The 21,686-nt window shown below is 43.0% G+C and overlaps 1 protein-coding gene across 1 annotated transcript in view; it reads left to right on the forward strand.

Annotated features, from left to right (window-relative positions):
• Nucleotides 1-21,686, forward strand: part of AFAP1L2 (actin filament associated protein 1 like 2) — a 509,415-nt gene that overhangs the window by 378,976 nt on the left and 108,753 nt on the right. Inside the window, exon 6 of the mRNA XM_085603289.1 lies at nt 12,755-12,966. Coding sequence (XP_085459415.1) covers nt 12,755-12,966 — 212 coding nt within the window. The remainder of the gene's footprint in view (nt 1-12,754; nt 12,967-21,686) is intronic.

Below are 21,686 nucleotides of genomic sequence, written 5' to 3' on the forward strand. Positions count from 1 at the left end.
GGTATGTTGGTGAAAGCTTAGCTTTGATTTTATGCTAGACTCCTACTTTTTTAGAAGAACACATGAACTTTTTAGAACCATCATTATAAACACTTGGAGCAAGAACATGCCATTTATAATAGTTTTAATATGCAGTTAGAAAGTGGTTTTGTTACATATTTAGGATGCGTTAAGTCAAAATTTGTGAAAATAGAAAATATTGTGTTTCGAAGTGGATTACACTCTTAGCACAACATTTTTCTAGCTGCCTCTCAATTTTATCAAAGTGCAGCAAGCTATTAGTTTGTAAAGGTGTCTGATATAATATGAATTTTGTCTGCCTGAGCTGGTCTTTGATTAGGATGTATTTAATTTCTGTATTGGGACAGGGGGAAATTTCGACCAATATTAAAGTGAGGGAGCACTATGTTTTAAACTTTCAATATCTATTTAGTGATTTTTTTTATCTTGCTAATTTCTATTTTGGTCATTTCTTTTTTATGTATATTGTAATGTTTTTTTTTAGTAACCATGAAGGAAAACATTTAATTTTATGTCACTATCTTGAAACAAGATACTAAAACATTGCTTTCTATTATTTATATGGTATCTCTATAGAACAGATCTAGCCAAAAGCAGCAGAGGTCTGTACATGGTCATAGAAAAGTATAAAAACCAATGAGTAATAGGAGAAAAGGCTGGGCTGAGGATGGTTAATGCATTGTGATGTAGTATTATTTTATAGAGATGAGTCTTCAACTCTTTCCTAAATTGAAGCAGCACTCGTGCAGTCCTGATGGATACCGAGATGCTGTTCCAAATCCATGATGCGTAGATCAAAAAGGCCTGCTGCCTTGTTTTTTTCACTTCTTAGTCTGCAATCTGATGGTGTCCTGTGTGGGTGTGTCCGAGAACCACCAGATATGCAAGCTTGTCTGCATGATAAGTGGAGGTGCTGGTCGTGGTGGCTTTATAAATGAAACACTTTGTTTTGAAGCTGTCATGGGCCAGCAAGGGGAACCAATGGAGTTCCATCAGGATGGGGGTAATGTGATCCTATTTCTTCAGGCCCGGGATGGGACATGATGCAGTATGTAGTATGCCCCAAAGGGCTTCCTGTGTGGAGTTTGGGAGGCAATGGAGTAGGGCATTATAACCATCCAGCAGTAGTGCTGAAGTCGTTTTCTAAAATAAACTCTCTTTAGAACAGAAAGCTGGCACCCGACCATCTTTGTGTTTTTTTGGCAATGGGTTCCTTGAGGGTCAGGTTTGTGTCCATGGTGAATCTCAACTTGTTAGCATGGTCCAAGGTGAATCTAAATTTGTTAGCATTCGGTGAAAGTTGGGGTTTGAAACAATCAAGGGTCATATCACTGAGCCAGGTTTGAATTGTATCTTCTTTGTTCTTTTTGACAGATAACAGGAATTCTGTCTTGGTTGGGTTGAGCTTCAGGGAGGTGCCGGACAGCCAGGTCTGGATGAAGTGCAAGCAGTCTTTGAAGCTTTGGATGTCTGAAACAGAGTAAACTTTCAAGTAGTGGAAAAAAGTATCTAAAAAATGATGGATGGAATACTTGAATTAATCTCAGCCACTAGAAATTGCTCAGGCCGCATCCCAGTCCATTGTTCTTGTTCTCACCATGCCACCTCAGTTTGGACCCAGCCATTTGCAAATAAATATTGACCCTGCTCCAAAAGGAACAGTCTAGTCTGAGCCAGCACACAAGCAATCCAAGACAAACTTTCCCATGATTGGGGCTCGTCAGTTGGGTGCAGCTTGGGTCCAGTGGAACAGTATACACTGGACCTATGTCTAAGCATAGCCTTGGCCCATAGGCCTTTGCACTGAAGAATTAAATAAAGTGGATGGTTGGAATGCTTGAATTAATTTCAGCCACTAGCTAATATTAGGGGCTGCATCGCAGCCATCATTATTTTGATTTCCATGCCACCTCAGTTTGGACTCAGCCATATGCAAATCAGTTCAGCCCAAATCGCCAGGCCAAGTCCTCCCTGGCCTGGAACACAAGCAACCCAAGCCGATTTTCACCTGGATTGGGGCTTGTCTGTTGGGCACAGTTTGGTTTCAGTGAGCAGAGGATCTATCTCTGGGCATACCGGTCGCATCTGTGAGTAGAGCACCAAGCAGGTCCATGTAGAGGTTGAAGATATCAGGAGAGCGTTTGGAAACCAGCGGGGCTCCACAGGTGAAGAGGATATTTTGTAACCCGGAGGTGCCCATATGATGTTGTTGGTTGGTGTTGGTTGGAAAAGTAGGAGGAGAACTAGTGAAGTGACTGCCTGTGAGCTCCATTCGTGACTCTAGGGTGTGTATGAGGGTGGGTTGGTCGACTGTGTTAAGGGCAGCTGAGAGGTCCAGCAATATTAGGAGGCAGGGGTAATCTTCATCGGTGGTCAAGCAGACATTGTCTACGATGTGTAAGGTAGTGCTCTCTGTGCTGCAGCATGATCTGAAGACAGACCAGCAGTCATGCTGGAGATGGTTAGCATAGAGATGATCATGGAGTTGAACATAGACTGCCTTTTCAATGATCTTGGCAATGATGCAGTTTTATATAGCGCAAACCTGACCCAAAGGTATCAGACCGGTAATGATGGGAAAGTAAGTGATAAGTTGGTTGTTCGGAGCTCATCAGGGCTAGTGTTGATTACTTTAGGAGTGGGAGGATCTGCCTTTTTTTAGCACTTTGGAAGATGCATGAGGGAGGCATTAGAGGACAAAGGTAAGTAGGCATAAGAGAGCATCCTCAGAGAGAGCTTTGATGAAGTACGATGGTAAGGCATCATCTTAATAATAAGGGGCTTTGAGGGAGCAGAGTATGCAAGTGAGATCTGGGAGAGGTAGAGCTTTGAAGGCTGACCATTGTGGGATTCTGTGGGAAAAAAGTAGGTGTAAAGGATGAAGCAGGCTTAATGTTGTTAATGTTCTATCTGACCTTCTGTATTTTATCACTGAAGAATAGATTGATCGCTTTGCACTTTTCTGTGGAGTGAGTTATAAGTGTGTCTGACATGGGGTTGATGAAGTGCTTGATTGTCATGAACAGCATTCTACATCTGTCTGTAGTGTTATTGATGGGGTTGGTATAGAACTATGCTTTGGCTGATACAACGAGCTGTCTGCCTCTTGTGAGGAGAGAATCAGTATCAAGATGTCCTCAACAGTTCTGTTTATCTTCCATTTTCTTTCCTGTCGGCAGAGGAATAAATTAAAGTTAGCAAGTTCCTGCATGTCACAACTTCATAAACCTAGTTAAACAAAAATATCCATGCACAAATGCACACAACCTATCTAGAACAGATACACAGTCCTTAACCCCTTCCTACGTAACCATGTAACCAATACACAGATTTGTGTATTCTCCACATAAGGCATATGATAACAAAACAATAAGAGCTGGTACATTACTCTAATCCTCATTCTACTGCTGTCCCACTACAAAAACGCTCACAACTTCTTAAAAGAGTAATTTATTCAAGCTAAGATGCGTCAATTCAAGCTAAGATATATTGACTGGCAGGCATGAAGTCAGGAAGCAACTGCTGCTAAATTCATAAGGGTTTCTCAATTCTACACATTCTAAACAAAACCACTACCTCACAGTACATACATTCTAAACATCCACAAGAACTAGCACCCACCTCTTTTCTCCCTAAGAAAACAGGGGACGTCCAGAGCAACACAAAGTGCCCAGTACTTAGGAGAGGACATGCACACCTTCCCACAATCCCAAATTGGTGATACAAGACATTTTAAAGGACACAAGATATCCAACTGGTAAAGCTGTCACAAAGCAACATGATGAAGATAACGGTACACAAGGATCGGTTAACAATACTAAGAGAAAAGGTTTATCACCCAAACCCACAGAGCTTGCAGTTGGTGTCTTTGGTCCTGAAATCTTGGAATTTCAATATATAGGCCTGGCAGAAAATGATGTGAATGTTATTGAGGAGGCAAGAAAGACCATCCTCAATATGTTGTTGTTCTGCAAAATGGATAAAGTATAATAAATGGTTGCTACAAAATTATTTCAACAAAAGGCTAACAGATAAAACAGCATTGATATGATATCTACTAAATTTGCTAAACTATGGGTTTAACATAGCATCATTAAACGTGCATCTGTTATCTATTGCATCCTAAGTTAAAGGCCAGAATAGACCACAGATCTGTACAATGCCAGCTATTAAAAGATTCCTGGAGTGTTTATAATTCTTGATCACCAAAATGGAGCCTGAATTTGGTTTGACAGATTATTAAAAGCTTCCACTGAGTCTTTGCCCTAAAGCCTTTCTCAAGCATTTACTAATGAAAACAAGTTACGCAGTCGCAATAATCACCAAGGCAAGGAATCGAGCAAATGTGATTGACAAAGCCAATGGTAAGAAATGGGAGGAATGTATTCTGTGGTATGTTTTCTGCATATCCCCAGTATGTCTTTGTAACCAGACTGCTGTGCTGTCTGAGAAGCCTCCACCTAAAAAGGGAATAGAATTGGCATTCATCAGCAAATACCTGTAAAAGATATATGTACAGCAGCTGCATGGTGTTCATGGCACATTCACTAAACTCTACAGTGACTCCTGTGATATTCAGCCTCAAAACGAGGCTATAGTCGGTCAGACTGTGTTAAACCATTTCTTGGCACTATTTTTCCTTCAATGTTGGCTCCTCATGGGTAAATACCTTTGATTAATCAACATACATGACAATAGGTTAACATTGCAGAAGAAATAGGTTGCTTAACTTTAACATTTGTTTCACATCGTTAAACATTTCTATAGTCTAATGGGACCCTCCCACGAGAAAGGAAAGCATCCTGTACTGGCCCAGGATAGCATATACTAAGAGAAAGAACACGATAGGTGAGCCTCCATGAAGTCTAGTGTGAGACTATGCTGTTTATCACCGATTACTGATTATGGGTTGGTCATTAGGGCTTGGTGTTTGCAATAGATCTGAGTAGTTTACGAGAGTTTTGGATTTAGAAAAATTATATAAAACAAATCTCTTCCTAGTTCCAGAAAAAACAGATACTTTTTTGTGCCAAGGTGCCCTGTAGCCAAGATTGGATTGCATTTCCCTTATAAATATTTTAATATCTCTTGCTTGTTTATTTTGGTCTGCTGCTTCTGTCCGTTTAATATCTTTTTGGCACCCTGAAGTGGTTGTGGTGTTCGCTCATTCTGAATAACGGATTCCTATGAATGCTTTGAGGAACGAGTCTGGTTGCAGTAATGGCCTCTTACATTTTGAATGAGGAGACACGACAGCCATCCATCAGTGATAACTAGAGGTTGTCATACGTACAGCTTGGGCGAAGTGTGAAGTTGATCTGAAGTTTAACATCTGTTTGTTGTATAACCACTCTTTAATGAGGCTTTAACATGAAAATGAAAGTGTTGGAAAACGAGGCAGCATCTGTGAGGCCTGCACAAATAACATGACTACATTTGTCCTTCACTGGGAACTAAACACCCAATTGTAGCGCCTGACTCTCAGAGGGTAGCGTTGCAGAGCAGTCTGAGGCTTACTCAAGGGAGGTGGTGTGGGCTAGTAATCGCCATTTGCAGGTGCACAAAAATAACACTCAATAATTGATTGTCCAGTCTGTACTTTGCTTTATAAAAGTAAGAGTAAATGTATTAAACACACACACCACTCAATACTATGCACCAATTACAAATATACATAAGCTGTTGGAATTACTTTGTGACATTGCATAACATCCCCACCCCTCCCGCAAGGGGGGTGGGGTCTAGTACCACCACTCCCATGTATGCACATCAACTTGCCCCCAATGCAGTTAGTTGAACATAACCTGGAGCGAGGGCCCTGCGCACTGGCACCATCCCAGTGGCGACCCACCCCATTACCTCAACAAGCATTAAAAAGGGGTAAACCTGCCTTGGTGACACATGACCCTGACTGAGCATCTCCTACTGACCATAAAGTATGCACCTCTATATCTTAAGGGCTAGCAGTCTGGGGTCTTCACCTAAGCGCAGCAGCAAGAATCCATGTTTACGCACACTTTAGAATGACAGTACTCATCACCTTGGTTGATCATTTGAATGCATTGCAATTACAGCCCCTAAGGGCATCACAGATGAAATCACAGTATTGTGCATATACAGCCAGACACCCTAGCAGGACTGTCTGGCAACATAGCCCCACTTGGCTTATGACATCTCCTTACACATGTGACTTACAGTCCCTTCAAAAGAAGTACTCCTGGCTACAGGCCAATCCATCTTCTCTTCGTGGAGAGGAGGCCCTCGCTTGTGGAAGAAAGGTTATCAATCCATCCAGCTGAGGTCAGCCCTCAGCCTGGGTCTGGTCATGGCTGGCTCAGAGAAATATGACAGTTCTGGATGACTCAAAAGCAGTACAAATATGACTTTGGACTCTGCAGAATACTTCTTTTCACATTTGCTACATTGGACTTAAGTGCGTGTCTGGAATCTGTAGGCCTAATTGAAGTTAATCTAGCCCCTGGCTCCACATTCCCATAGGGGAATAAGGAAGTGAAAACACAGTAACACACCCTGACTTTCCCTGGCATGTCTCTTCCATCCTGAGTTCACTGTGGGTGAGTCCCAACTTATGAGGCTCCCCAACAGTAAAAGCTCAACAATAAGGTGCTCAAAAAGGGAAAGATCCGGGCGGCCCATAGTGTTAGAACCACCTTCTAACAGAGAGTCTCTGAAAAATGCATAAAAGTAGTGAACTGAAATGATTGGGAGCTTTCCTCAACTGGTCAGGATTGAAAAAAATGCAAATCTTGCCTTGCTCCAAGACTGTGGAACTCCACTCCTGGTCACATGCAATCATAATCTTCCCACATCATTTCACATTCTGTAACGATTTCAAAGCGCACTTCTTCAGACTTACCTCTCGGAGGAACCCACCTTCTTAGATCCCTCCCGATACCACCATCTATTCTCCTACAGGGTTCCTTGCGACTATAACTCTGCTGTAAACCTATCTATAATTCGTTCCTCTCAACTCCTCATGAGAAGGTTAGAGCTATAGAAATACTTCGAATAAATAACATAAAAAGAAATAGGGCACAGGTAATAGGATCTCTGAGGGTGTTGTTACAGGAGTCCTATAGTTTGATCTGAAATGAAGTTTTTTTTGGTTTAGGGTTGGTGGCCATAATTTCACATGAAAACTCTTTAGGCTTTAGATCCTGAGAAGCACATTCAGTATGCAACAGTCCCGATATACAGCCGTCTTGTATCACCCAATACCAAATAGAAAGGCTAACTGCACCAAGGGTCATTTTGCACCTAAATGTGATTTTTGCTCTTCAGTATGAGGTTGAACCCAAGTGTTTCCATACTCCTTCTGAAGCTGCCCCAAGGAGGTTTTTGCAATAAAATACAATCTGTTCTCATTCACACTCGCACATTGTGTCCTTCACCCAGTACGTGAGATACCAATTAAAATGGCCTGCTGTCATTCCATCTTTCCCTGATCTGCCTCTTTGTCTACCCAGTCACCCCTGCTTTGTTGCACTATGGAGTTGCGCTACGTCCATCAATACAAGAAGGTTTCTAATGGCTGCATTAGTATGCAAGCAAAGAAGACACTTCTTCCATAAAGTGCTTTACAATAATCCTTCACAGGTATCCTATGTCTTTGTGAGAAAACATATTTTAAAAGTGATAATGTTAGCTTCACAATAGAAAGAGGTATGAAATTTGCCATCGCAAATCTCCTACACCGATGACACCCAATTCATTCTCTCCCTGACGAACAAGACGACCACCACCAAGACCAACTGCATGACATGGTAGCAGACTGGATGTGAACCAACTGCTTGCTGCTCAACTCCGACAAGACAGAAGTACTGATCTTTGGTAACAAGACCTCCCGATGTAACTTCACCTGGTGGCTGTTGGAGCTAGTACCCACAGTCCATGCAAGAAATCTAGGGATCATCCTAGACAACAAGGTCAATATGACAGCTCAAATCAACACAAGTGTGCACCTCTTGCTTCCACATCCTATGCATGCTATGAAAGATCTTCAAATGGTTGCATCAGAACACCACAAAGACCGTCACACAAGCACTCGTCACCACCAGACGGAACTATGGCAGCACTCTCGACACCGGAATCTCCCTACAACTCCTGCACAGACTCCAGACCATCCAGAACACTGCTGCAAGACTCCTACTCGCTGCACCCACATCACACTGCACCTCAAGAAGCTTCACTGTCTCCCCATTCACAAGTGCAGCCAATTCAAACGTCACATGCACATACAAAGCTCTATACAACACAGGACCAGCATACCTGAACAGCTGCATACACTTTCACAAACCCACCAGACACCTACGCTCTGCCTCACTCTCACACGCAGGCATTCCCCGCATCTGCAATGGCAAAAGTGGAGGTCGCTCCTTCGCCTGCATCCCTTCCAAGACATGGAACCACCTCTCTCAACAAATAAGAGCGTCCTCTCACTTCTTGAGTTCCACAAGAAGCTAAAGGCCTGGCTCTTTCTATAAGCACCTTGGGGACCACACAGTCACACATCTGTCCAAGCGCCTGGATACCCTCTCGGAAGATTTGTGCGCTATAAAAATCAATATAACACAACATACCACAGTCCTGCCTACTTTGCAATCACCTGACTACTGTACTGTGTATCGTTTTGGCTCTGCATGTACTGCACTGTCATTGAGGGAGCCTCATTTATAATTATCTATGTCCACCTTGTCTACCCCTGATTCAAGATATCGTGGTATCCCTATCCTTGCACCGTTCTGCATTTATGCTTGAAATGCATCCCACCCCTTGTTACATTAATATTCATACTTTTTCCCAATTTCGATTTTACCAAACCTGGTTTTGTTTTTGTGTGTGCATTCCTGATGATGGAAAAGTATGCGCCTTCTACTCGCCCCAAAGCAGCAGTATGTAAACATCTCCTCCTCGGAAGGCATACTTCAAGGTTTTGTGACGCAAAGGAAGTTTCCCCAAACAAAGTGGTCTCGACAGATCTGATCTACACGTTTGGTTTTACGAGACGCGGAACTGAGAGCTCTCACAGCAACTTGAAATGTATTTTTCTTCCCGGGACTTCTGCTGAAACAAAAAACAATGTTCCCGCCAATACTTTGATTGCCTCTCACGCAAGTGTTTTATTTTAAACAAAAGTGAGCTTGCACGCACGCACGCGCACACACACATACGTGGTAGGTGGTTGAGTGGTGTAAGCCATCATCTGCCTAGACTGCTGCAACATACAGCCACAGGCTTGAATCAGGAGAGGGATGGGTTGCCTTTCATCCTTCCAAGAACGATAAAATAGACAAATTGAGATGGATATTACAGGCATCTTTTATTACAATGCTTAGATACTGTGTTGTGTACAAATCATCCTTAATCTAAACATGCTGCAATCTGAGCAGCAGGCCGACCGTAATAAAAACCACAATCGCAAACAACCACAGCTAGAACAGTCTCAAAATCAGATCAACCGGACCATCGCCTAAATCCACAGCAGGTAAAACCAATACAAACAAAGCAATTTCAAACCGGCTTATAATCGGTTAACACTAAATATGCACCAAGCCACTACCATCTTACAACAAATAGAACACTGCAGTGTCTACTGCAGACAAAAGAGCCCCATAAAACGCAGTGGTGTAGCAAGACTTCCGCAGGCATCCATGCAGGGAATGGAAATGGGCCTCCATACATACAGATTAGTAGAAGATAAATCTATAATTGGGGTTCTGAGGGCCTTCGCACCCTTGGCACAGGTGCACCAGCACCTACTGAACTATTAATAGCTACTCCCCTGGAAAGCCAGCATGCTAGAAATGCGGCCTTTAGTTGGCAGTGGTTCACACCCTGTCCAAGTAGAGACCCTCACTCTAGTCAGGGTAAGTTACACAATTAAGATATCCACTGCTCACCCCCTTGGTAGCTTGGCGCAGAGCTGTCGGGCTTATCCAACAGATGTGTGTGTGTGTGTGTGTGTGTGTGTGTATGTGTGTTTATATATATATATATATATATATGTGTTCAAAAGCAAAGAAAAGCCGCACTCTTTCTGGATCTTCGTTTAGTAAATTTTAATGACCATCTCTATTACCAACGCGTTTCGAACTCCACTGGTTCCTGATCACGGTATTGACAAGAGTCCATCATTTGTTTTCGCTTTTATACCCACTGATCCGTCCTGCTCACAATGAAGCATTCTGGGAGTTGTGGTTTCAAGGCACAACAATACATATGTTTCCCAAAAACATACAAGGATATTTACATTTTTACATTTTACGCTGTATTATTATTGATTGGCATGGAAGTCCGTAGTTTATGACTGATAAGTTCAGTTATAATCAATTACACGTATAAGCGGCAAAGTGCCGAGGACGATTGTTTTTGTCAAATAGAATTACTTGAAATTTGGCAGAGAGCTAGTCCTCGGGTCAAGGAAGTGCCTTTTGTAGGTTTGGTGTAAATCTGTTCAGTAGATTCTGAGAAAATAGCCTTTAAATCAATATATATATCTGAGCCAGCTTACGGTGCGCTTACGGTGCGCTTACCGTACGCGTACGGTGGCGTGCGTGAGCGCGATTCTGATTGGCTCTTAGATCTTAGTAAACATTCGAATCGGTCGAAACCAGGAAGCGGCGGCCGCCATTTTCTCTCTCGCTCTCTGAGTTGGGCAGCAAAAACGAAGCCAAAAAATGGCTAAAGAGGCAGTTTCGTCACATCCTAACCACCCAGCATTGATATAGGGGTCCCCAAACAACCCTCAAGCCCAAAAAAAAATGTTTATTTTTTTCGGAAATTCGCCGATTACGCTTACCGTACGCCTACGGTAAAAATTATATTAAAAAAAAATTATCCACATTCTCCCCACCCCGTGTGCAAATGGTGCCCGCATAATGTGGGCACGGCACTAACTGCGTAAAGTGGGCGCGCGGTGCGCAAAGCGCACCGCGTGCTCACTGTGCGCGCACGGAACGAACTGCGTTAACTGGGCGCGCAACGCCACGAATGGCGTAAAGTAACTTAGCATTTAAAAAACCGTACAAATTCACTGAAAAAACCATAGGTTTCACACACGTTATAGTTAGGAATTAGCATTTAAAAAAACCTTGCAAATTCACTGAAAAAAACCATAGGTTTCACACATGTTCTAGTTAGCTGTACATTTCACTCGTAAAAAACCAATGAAATTCCCCCGTTATAGTTAGTGCAGGCAACTATAACTCACGCGACCGCAATCTTCTGCTGATGACATATGTGTCTTTATGAAAAAAAAATATTTGTAATATATGTATAGCTAAAAATTAATGGAAGAAGACATGGGCAAATAAGTGTCTAAATACAGTATTAGCATCAGCAGAGGATTGCGGTCGCGTGAGTTATAGTTGCCTGCACTAACTATAACGGGGGAATTTCATTGGTTTTTTACGAGTGAAATGTACAGCTAACTATAACATGTGTGAAACCTATGGTTTTTTCAGTGAATATATATATACATACACATATACACACCACACCAAACCAGTTTAGAAAAATAGCCAATATTTATCTGAATAAAACCAGACAAAAATCCAACGTACAGAAGTCAAGATTTGAATTTTCAAAAATATTACAGTTGTATTTCTTAAAAATTAATGGTTGTGCTTGATCAGGACAAAGTACCTTAGATGCATAAAAAATTCAAAGGCGAGGTGCAGAGTAGGTGAAGCGTCGAAAAAGCAGGTGATGCGTTGGTTCCTTACTTGCTAGGCAGGGGAGGTGTTGCATCATTTGCGGGCACGATATCTCGGTTCCGTGCCACATCCGCCAAACTCTAATGCCATTCCCTGTTTTTTGCCCCCTTCCCCATGTGGATGCTTTATGGTCACTTTCTCCTACACCTGTATGTCAGTCATTCAATAGCCACTGGGGATTTAAGAGCCAACACTTTATTAATTAATTTATATTAATTATTTTCAATTAGACATGTCCTAGTGGCCCTCCCTGCTATTTTGACATCCATGAAGTGGCAGCTTCCTTGTGTCCTGATAGCACAGCAATGCTGCTGGCATTACAGGCAACAGAACAGCGGCGTTTCCTCCACAATGGCAGAGGAGCATCACCCATCTGGCTCAAAGCCCAAAGCTGAAAAATAAAACAATATTTTATTATGTGATTATAGTGTGCAGGGAGGGGGTGGCCGGGCCATGCGAGGGTGGAGGAGGAGTGGTAGATGTGCACTTTTAAGTGCGCATGTCCCGTTGGCCGGCCCTCTTTGGCCAGCCAAACTGACATGCGCAATTAGGTTTCTTCAACCCAGCACAGACTCCCTGTGCCTGAGTGAGTGTTCATCCAGCCTGCTCAGGCCAATCCCCACGCTGCTCTCATGCTTGAGAGCAGCGCAGGGATTGGATGGGCAGTCCGTGATGCTGTCCCAGGGATTGCTGGGACCATTAACGGGCAGCGAAGGAGTGCGAGGCAGCCGGCAGCACCAGGTTAGTGTTTTAAAAAAATTATGTTTAAACTCCTGCGCTCCCCCTGCACTCTTTCTACCGGCCCCCTCTCCCCCGCATTCCCTCTACCTGCCCCGCCAGTATTTATCTGTGTCCGCCGCCACTGCAACAGAAGCAGGAATATGGATTCATATGGGATCAACAATCTCGCTCATCAAGTGATGACGAGAGTCGGTTGCCAAAAGAAAAGAACCCCTTTATGATATTTCTAAAATAACTAAAATGTACCTTGCTTTCAGAGGACGGAGAACCAGTCAGCAGCTCATATGAATCCTATGATGAAGAGGAGAGCAGCAAAGGAAAGTGCGTTTCCCACCAGCACCAGTGGCCCTCCACAGAAGCCAGCATAGAGCTGATGAAAGATGCCCACATCTGTGCATTCCTCTGGCGAAAGAAATGGTTGGGACAGTGGGCCAAACAACTCTGCGTCATTAAGGACACACGGCTCCTGGTATGAAATTCCAACACTTGCTATCTAAATTGTAATAGTTTGCGATTATTAGGGCGGAAGTAGTCTGCGAGTAACTCAGGGAGGGTTTGGGAACAATGCTTGAAGAATAGATGCCGGGGCCCAAAGATTTTCCAAAAACCAATACTACATAGTCTTACTTCTACCTCATGTCTCGTTCATGAAGCACCTTACAACCTGTGACCCATTATCTCAATGTTGCAGGTTCTTTTTCATCCCTGCTATTTCCCTTTAGCATTGTTTATATGTCTTTCTTTTCTTCCATTTTCCTCCCTTTCTTCCTTTTACTCTCTTTTTCTGGGTCAAAATCTGATGATGAAAAATAATTCCCCAAAAATAGTATTGGTGAACCCCACCTGTAACCTCCGGCTCAAATTAAGCACTGCCCAATTCGATTTTCTAGGTTTGTGACACAATTGTTAGATATGGCTGGTTGAGTGCAACAAACTGCTCTTAAGTCTGCAGTCATTGCAGTTAGATTTTAGAGCAGTTTGTGTTTTAACTGTACTGATGTATTTGATCACTATTTAGGTGCATGCTAAACTATTGTCTTAGCAATTGCAGTTCTGTCATATTTTGCAAAGAATAATTCATTGATTTTGTTTTTTGTATTTTAATATTAATCTATGAAGGAAAGTACTCACCATACCAAACCATACAAAATCATACACTGGCAGATTACAAATCTAAGCAAGGGAAGAAAAGTAAAGGGAAAAGACCTATGACCTTTTCAACAAGCATTGATAATGCCAATAGGCCTCTCTTATGAATACAAGTGCCTATCGTGTCATTGGTGGGTTTAGGCCCTCACTTGTTCACCATACATGCACTTGATCACTCATTTTTGCACTCCTGCGTCCATCCACTGACTCATTGTTGCATTCACCCTCTGACACAACTGCAAAAAAATACACAAACTCAACAACTTATGCAAGATTAAAAAAAATACAAGTAGAAAAAAGAACACATGCTTTCATCTAGATTCTATGTAACAAAAATAAATCTATCTGTAGGCTTTAGTTCAGTAGTAATAACAAGCCACCCTTAAAATGCCAATTGACTTTAACATATGCATTTCCCAATCAATCAATATTGCTGTCTTTATTGTAACTTTTCATAATAAACAATCAAGCGTATAGTCTTTATCATTGACTGGTCACCATAACCAATTCAAGCCTATTGTACTGAATTTACACTTTCCACAATGTAACCATAAGGCATACAGTTATAAAAGTAGAACTCAATACAAAATTATAGCTGGCAAAAAAAAATACTATCGCTCCTATAATTGCAGCCTAACAAGGATTGTTGTATTGAATAGCCACATGGTTCATTTGAGTAGATCAACAACAGCAAAACTATTCTTACTGTGGTAATCTGTAAAATTCCATGCAACAAAATGCCTGCCTATGGGCTTTAGCGCTGTGTAATAACAATCCATTCTTAAAAGCTGATTGTCCTTGACACATTCTCACAGAGCAAACCTTCTCTATCCACAGTTTGTCACCAGGGGTAACCAATACTAAAGCCCTTGCCTATTACAATAATCTGTGAGATTCGATGTAACAAAATACCAGTCTGTAGGCTTTGATATAAAGTGATAACAATACACACTTACGTGTCTATTGCCTTTAACATATGAGTTTAAAAATAAATATGATGGTACTAGTGCCTTTTTATTAACATGTTATAATAAACACACCACACCTATATCCATGATCATTGTCTTTCCCCCATAACCAGTCCTGCTGTATATAGTACACGCTTTCCCACGAGCCAAAAAGTGAAATACAAGCAGCTATTTAGGGGAAGCACCCAGATTCAGCCCAATCAAATCCTGTAGTAAGGGAACCAACATTTCGGTGGGCCTTAAGCCCCTCTCTTAGTTGTACCCTGAAAGTTTTTTTTGCTGATCACAAAAGAACAGGCGACAGCTACACTGTCAAGCCAGACCTAAAAATCCTTGTAGATTAGTGCAGCCTTGGGCATGCCATACTGTTCTCAAACACAAAACTACATTGTGAAGTGTAAAGTTAATGATTGAAGTGGATGGTACTGGGACTGCAATACATTCCTCAAGACTGTCTTACTCCCATTTGTGCTGCTGCCAGAGAAAAACAAACACTGTAACTTATCTTATATCTAAGGCACTTTAACTGCATTATACCGCAATGTGTGTGCCCCTGAAAGCTAAAGCTCAGGCTGCCCTACTGCTGCTGGCTGGGGCAGCTGCATAAACAAACAAAATAATCACAGCTTTGTGGAGGGGAAGCACTTTTTCTGTGGAAGCACACAACCTCTGTCCAATCAAAACATGTGATCCTGGCCACTAAAATGCGAGTGGTGTGGCAACCATACTGTTGTTGAGCAAAATTGTGCTGTTGCTCCTGTGCTTTCCCTTCCTTTTCCAGATGGCTTGGAGTGCTGTTCAATTAGTCGGTTTGTGCTGGCTGCTGACCGTGATGCACGTCTGGTTCTGTGCTCACTATCTTCTCTAATTAAAGTTTCATTTTGGAACTGAGTATAGGGAACTGTCCTTTTTCTTACACTCATACACTGACAACAATTGTGAAAGAGGACAGAGGTGCCCTATTTGAGCAATTACTACTTTCTGAACAAGGTTTCTCCACATCTCTTGTCTATTCATTTTGGAATTGCTGTTTGGCCGCTTCTTTATTCGTCTTTTGCAAGGTTAGGGAATCTTAAAATACTGACGGGAGTTCGCACTTGCTCACCTGTTCCTATACTTATGGGAGTGCAACTGTTCTTTTTGTTCTGATCATATTGGTGAGTCCATGTGTGACTGGCTTTTTGGATTGGAACCTTCTATGTGATGTGCTCATTGCGTAATCTATGCCAGCGACCTACTGCCATTTCATTTTGTGTATGATTAATGGTCAACAGCACAGCATACAACTACAGCAGAAGTTAATTAAATATTAAAACTTTTTGTTGTAATCAAACGCTATGAACCTTTACATTATTGCACATGTGCATACTGCATGAAGTTTTGGGTAAACCTCTGGTATCTACTTTTTGTGTTACGTTTTTTATTGTACATGTACATACATTATTGCTTTAATAGATAATAACCATTTAGAATTTCAAGTATTACACCCCCACTGTCTTTCTTACCTTCCTGGTGAGCATCCAGTGTGTTAAGAAATTTGGGAAAATGTGTTTGTCTAAGTGAAGGTATTAGAAGGTGACATTTGTTCAGCAGAAAGAAAGTGATCTTTGTTACGGCATTGCTGAGGCAGATTAGGTTTGAAAGAATTTAGGAATTTGCCTTCATTAGAACGACCAAGAGATATTCATGTTTATCAATGTGCTTCTAAACACATATTAATGCGTTATGGAAAAGCATTTTAGTTATGAAAAAAGCAAGCATTGATGAGATGATTGTAGAATATGTTTCACCATTTAGATCTCTAGCATCCTCATGTGATTTGAACAAATCAACTATGAACAAGTCTTAGGTAATCAACATTTGATAAAAACCAACTGTAAAAAAAAGTTCAAAAGAAATTAAAAATTTCAACATAGGACTCCACCAACTCATCACCTCCCCCACCCACTGAGCAGGACACACCCTCGACCCCATCTTCTCCGCAGGAAACAGCGTGCACTTCAGCCACACAATGCAGCTGCCATGGACCGACCACCACTGCGTGCACTTCACCATCGACAAACCCAAGGCGCCAAAACCAGCCCCCCTCCCTCCAAGAAGGAACTGGAGCAAGGTGACCGACAAGCAGCTATACTCCACCCTCACACGAGACAAACACACCTGGACACCTGACACAAACACCGCAGCCAGAGGACCTCACACATGGATCTCCAACTGCGCAGACAAACTCTCCCAGCTACGCAACCCCGGCAAACAGCACCCCAGAAAAGCCGCCTGGTTCACCACCGATCTCCATGTAGCCAGACACACCTGCAGACGCCTGGAGAAGAACTGGAGGAACACCAAGACAACAGAAAACTACTCCACCTACAAGGAGGCCATGATGGACTACCACAACCAAATCAGAACCACCAAGAGGAACTTCATCCACAACAAAATCATCGCCAACTCCACCAACTCCAAGGAACTCTTCAGTGTCATTCAGAAATTCACAAACCCACGCAGCGAAGCCACAGACATCACACCGTCACAAGACCTCTGCGACAAGCTTGGAACCTACTTCCACATCAAGATCAAAGCAATCTGCGACAACTTCACCAACCACCCACAAGACGCCACACTCAGCCCCCGCCTCCCAGCAGCACCTGCCAGCCCACCATCTCCAAATGGACACCGATCACAACCGCCGAAAGCGCCGCAACCATGAAGGGCATCCACTCGGGGGCCCCCACCTACCCCTGCCCCCCCTCACATCTACCACAGAGTCACGGACGCCATCGCACTTGAATTACTATGCACCATTAACACCACCCTCGAAAAAGGCACCTTCCCAGATGACTGGAAGCAAGCAGAAGTCCTGCCCCTGCTCAAGAAGCCCACGGCTGACCCCACCAAACTCAAGAACTACCGGACCATCTCGATCTTCCCCTTCGCGGCCAAAGTGGCGGAGAAAACAGTCAACAGGGAGTTAACGCGTTTCATCGAAGAGAACGCCGTCCATGACCCATCCCAATCCAGATTCCGAAGCAACCACAGCACCGAGACCGCCCTACTCGCCGCCACAGATGACATCCGCGCCCTCCTGGACCAAGGCCACTCCGCAGCCCTCATCCTACTCTACATGTCAGCAGCCTTCGACACCGTCTCTCACTGCACGCTAGTAACCTGACTACACGACGCCGGCATTCAAGGCACAGCCCTGGACTGGATCCGATCATCCCTCACTGGTAGAACCCAAAGGATCAGACTACCACCCTTCCATTCCGCCCCCACGAACATCACTTGCGGAGTTCCACAGGGTTCATCTCTGAGCCGACCCTCTTCAACATCTACATGGCCCCCCTCGCAGCCATCGTATGATAACATGGCCTCAACATCGTATCCTACGCCGACGACACCCAGCTCATCCTCTCCCTCACCAGAGATCCCACCACCGCAAAACTCAACTTCCAGAAAGGTATGCAAGGTATGCAAGACGTCGCAATCTGGATGACCAACAGCTGCCTCAAACTCAACGCGAGAAGACAGAAGTCCTCATCCTTGGAACCACCACATCAGCCTGGGACAACACCTAGTGGCATACCGCCCTCGGAAGCCCACCCACACCCACACCCACAGATCACGCCAAAAACCTCAGCATCGTACTCGGCTCATCACTCACCATGAGTCGATAGATCAACACCGTCTCCTCCAGCTGCTTCAATACCCTCCACCTCCTCCGCAAGACTTTCAAATGGATACCTCCTGAATCAAGAAAGACAGTAACCCACGCACTCATCACCAGCAGACTGGACTACAGAAACGCACTCTACGCTGGCATAAACAAGGCCCTGCTCTGCAAACTCCAGAAGCTTCAGAACACGGCGGCCAGACTCATCCTCGGCATCCCCCGCCACAAACACATCAGCCAACACCTACGGAGACTCCACTGGCTCCCCGTGGAGAACAGTCCCCTTTAACGTCCTCACTCACGCCTACACAACACCCTACCCCAATACCTCAACGACAGTCAACTTCCACATACCCAAACGGAACCTCTGATCCTCCAGCCTCGCACTGGCCGAAACCCCGCGCATCCACAGAGCCAGAGCAGGCAGAAGATCATTCTCTCACATTGCAGCCAAGACCTGGAACGAACTACGGGTAGACATCAGACTCTCCCCCTCCCTAAACACCTTCAAGAAGACCCTCAAGACCTGGCTCTTCGGCTGAACAGATCTGTGCGCTTCCCCTACCCCCAGCGCCTTGAGACCCTCACGGTTGAGTAGCGCGCTTTAAACATCCCTGATTGATTGATTGAGCTTGTTACAGACTTGGTAATTAATCGATTGAGTATACAGAAGTACTGAACCTAAACAATACATTTTGTGACCGATGAAGATGACAAGCCATCAGGTTTCTGTCATGACCATGGTATTGTATTAAGTGTGGGTGATGGAAAATTGTTTGGCATGAAAGAATAAGAGTTTTCTCTCATGTATCCTTAGACTGATAAGCTCATTACTGTTTTTGTTGACGCATGCGCTAGTTTGCCATAATATGCAAGGAAGTGTTCTAACAAAACTGATTTAATTGAAAATTATGTCACCTGATGTTGATCCTGGTGGCTATATTGGGCATAGAATTAAACTAATTGGGTATTTCTAGTATAATATGGAATTATCGGCTGAACGCACAAGGGCGAAAGTATATGTCTCTAAGAGAGGACAGTTATTACTAGGTTGGCCTCATCCGGAGGAGATCAGAATCAAACATGATCCTTGAGCTGATCCTCCTATGTTTATAGTTAACTCTGCTGAAACTGAAAATATCAACCATGAGTCAACAACGCTCTAGGATTCCAATTGATTTGTTTCCACTTTACAGGAGAAATTTAGGGGCCAGATGTACGGCGGTTTTTAGCGTGCGCTAACGGGTCTTAGGTATTTGGAAGGGGCGTTTCCTTCCAGATAGCGACTCCATAGCCATGTACAAATGTTTTTTTTCTCGCAAAGCACTCGCAAATTACCACCTACTTTAAGTAGGTGGTAATGCATTTGCAAATGGGAAGGGGTCCCCACGGGACCCCTTCCCCATTGCAAATGCATGCTAAATTAAAAAATTAAACAAAAACATTTCATCTTTTTTTTTTTTTTTTTAAATGCATCCCGATTTCCTTTAAGGAAAACTGGTCTTTAAAGAAAACGGGCTGCATTTAAAAAAAGCTGCTTTATTTAAAAGCAGTCCCAGACATGGTGGTCTGCTGAGCCCAGCAGGCCACCATCCCTGGGAGGGCCAGCCATTCCAAATGGGGTCGCAAAATGCGAGTGGCTCATTAATATTCTTGAGCCTCGCATTTTGCGACCCCATTGGGAATGACAAACAGTGTCCAATACACGGTTGTACACGCCAAATAGCAAGTCGCAAATTGCAAGTTGCGAGTCGCAAAAGCGACACAATTTGCGAGTCGCTATTTGGCAATTTGTAACTTCTGGCACTTAGTTCTGTTTTTTGGGACAAATTGGGGGAATATCAGAGTTTTAAACAAAATAATTCTAAAGGAAAATGCTGTTCCAGTTAGACACTAAGTAAGATATGGTCACCTTACATATAGAAGCAAATGGAAGGGGATTTTGGCTGATCTGGTGAATGAAGAGAAAATAGAGCCAATTGCATTCTCTCCATTGGCGTCTCCTATGGTGATCTTGGTCAAAATCTCGGGGGAGTTAAGGTTATGCATTGAACTCTGTAGTTTAATGAGGAAATATGGTTAGACTCATCTTCTTCCCAATTTGCATGAGATGGTATCTACTTTAACAGGAGTGTCTGTTTTTTCCCCACTTTATACTTTGCGAGTTCATACGAACAGATTATTTTGGATGACAAATCCATGTATTTGACAACAATTGTCACTCCAGAGGGGATGCTTTGTTATTGTAGAATGCCTTTTAGCCTTGCTTGTGTGGTTTCCGTCTTTCAAATGTTCATGACAAAATTGATTGGTTGCTTTTCAAGGCAATAATTTAGTCTTTGGTGGAAGTGTCTGGGAACGTGAACAGAATTTATACAGGATACTGGATGCACTGTAGTAGGAGGGTTTCACTCTGAAGCTAAGTGGAAAGTCAGGAAACAGGAGGTAGAATACCAATTACATTCTGTTTTAAGAGAGCAGTTAATATGTATAAATGCAAGATGGAAAAAATTCATGATTATCAAGAGAGGGAACAAAAATGTTAACAGTAGTCAGATTAAAGAACATTTTTGACTCTGGTAAAAGCACTGCATTTTTGTCTGATCCTGCCCAAGTTGTTGAAGTCTTTAAAAATGTAGTTAATATAAGAAGTTGTGCTGTATGGAATGTCAATAGAGTTTTTCTGTGTAATGAGGGAGGTAGAGGACAGGATGGGTTTACTAATGGTAGTTTTGAAGATGGAAATGTATTATTATACTTTTCAAGTAGAAACGAAATGGGTAGGTAAGTTGGATCTGTGCAGGATTCAGTACCTAATTTGAGTGTTAGCACAAGGGAGATTGCAGCATCACTTAGCGATGCTGTTAATAACATTCATGGAACCATACGGACAAGAAAGAGTGTCAGATCTGCAAGCTACCTTCTAAAATGAAAGACTGTGGAATGTGATATCTTATATACTTTATTATGCTTCTCCTTACTTTTTATACTCTTTGTTTCAGCTTTTGATAACTTTTTTTTTATGTATGGAAGGTATGTGGCAACCGTACTGTTGTTGTACACAGTTGTGCTGTTGTTCACACAAGTTTCCAGCCTTTTCCAAATGCGCTGGCTGCTGACCATGATGGGACATCTGTTTATTGTACCCACGATCTTCTATAATTAAAGGTTCTTTTCAGAACTGGAGTTTAGTTGACCGACATTTTTCATACACGCTAGAGGCAGAGCCAATGCCCCTCTCTGTAGTACTCCTGAAAGCTGATTTTGAGGTTGATCACATTACATCTTGTGACAGCTGCACTGTCAAGCCAGACCTAAAAAAGGGAGAAAGCTCTTTGCTCTTTCAGGACAAAGAAAATGATAGAAAGATGACAAAATGCAAATGTAGAGTAAAAGGAAAGA

This window comes from Triturus cristatus, chromosome 1_2 (assembly GCF_964204655.1).
Source record: "Triturus cristatus chromosome 1_2, aTriCri1.1, whole genome shotgun sequence".
Lineage (NCBI taxonomy): Eukaryota > Metazoa > Chordata > Amphibia > Caudata > Salamandridae > Triturus > Triturus cristatus.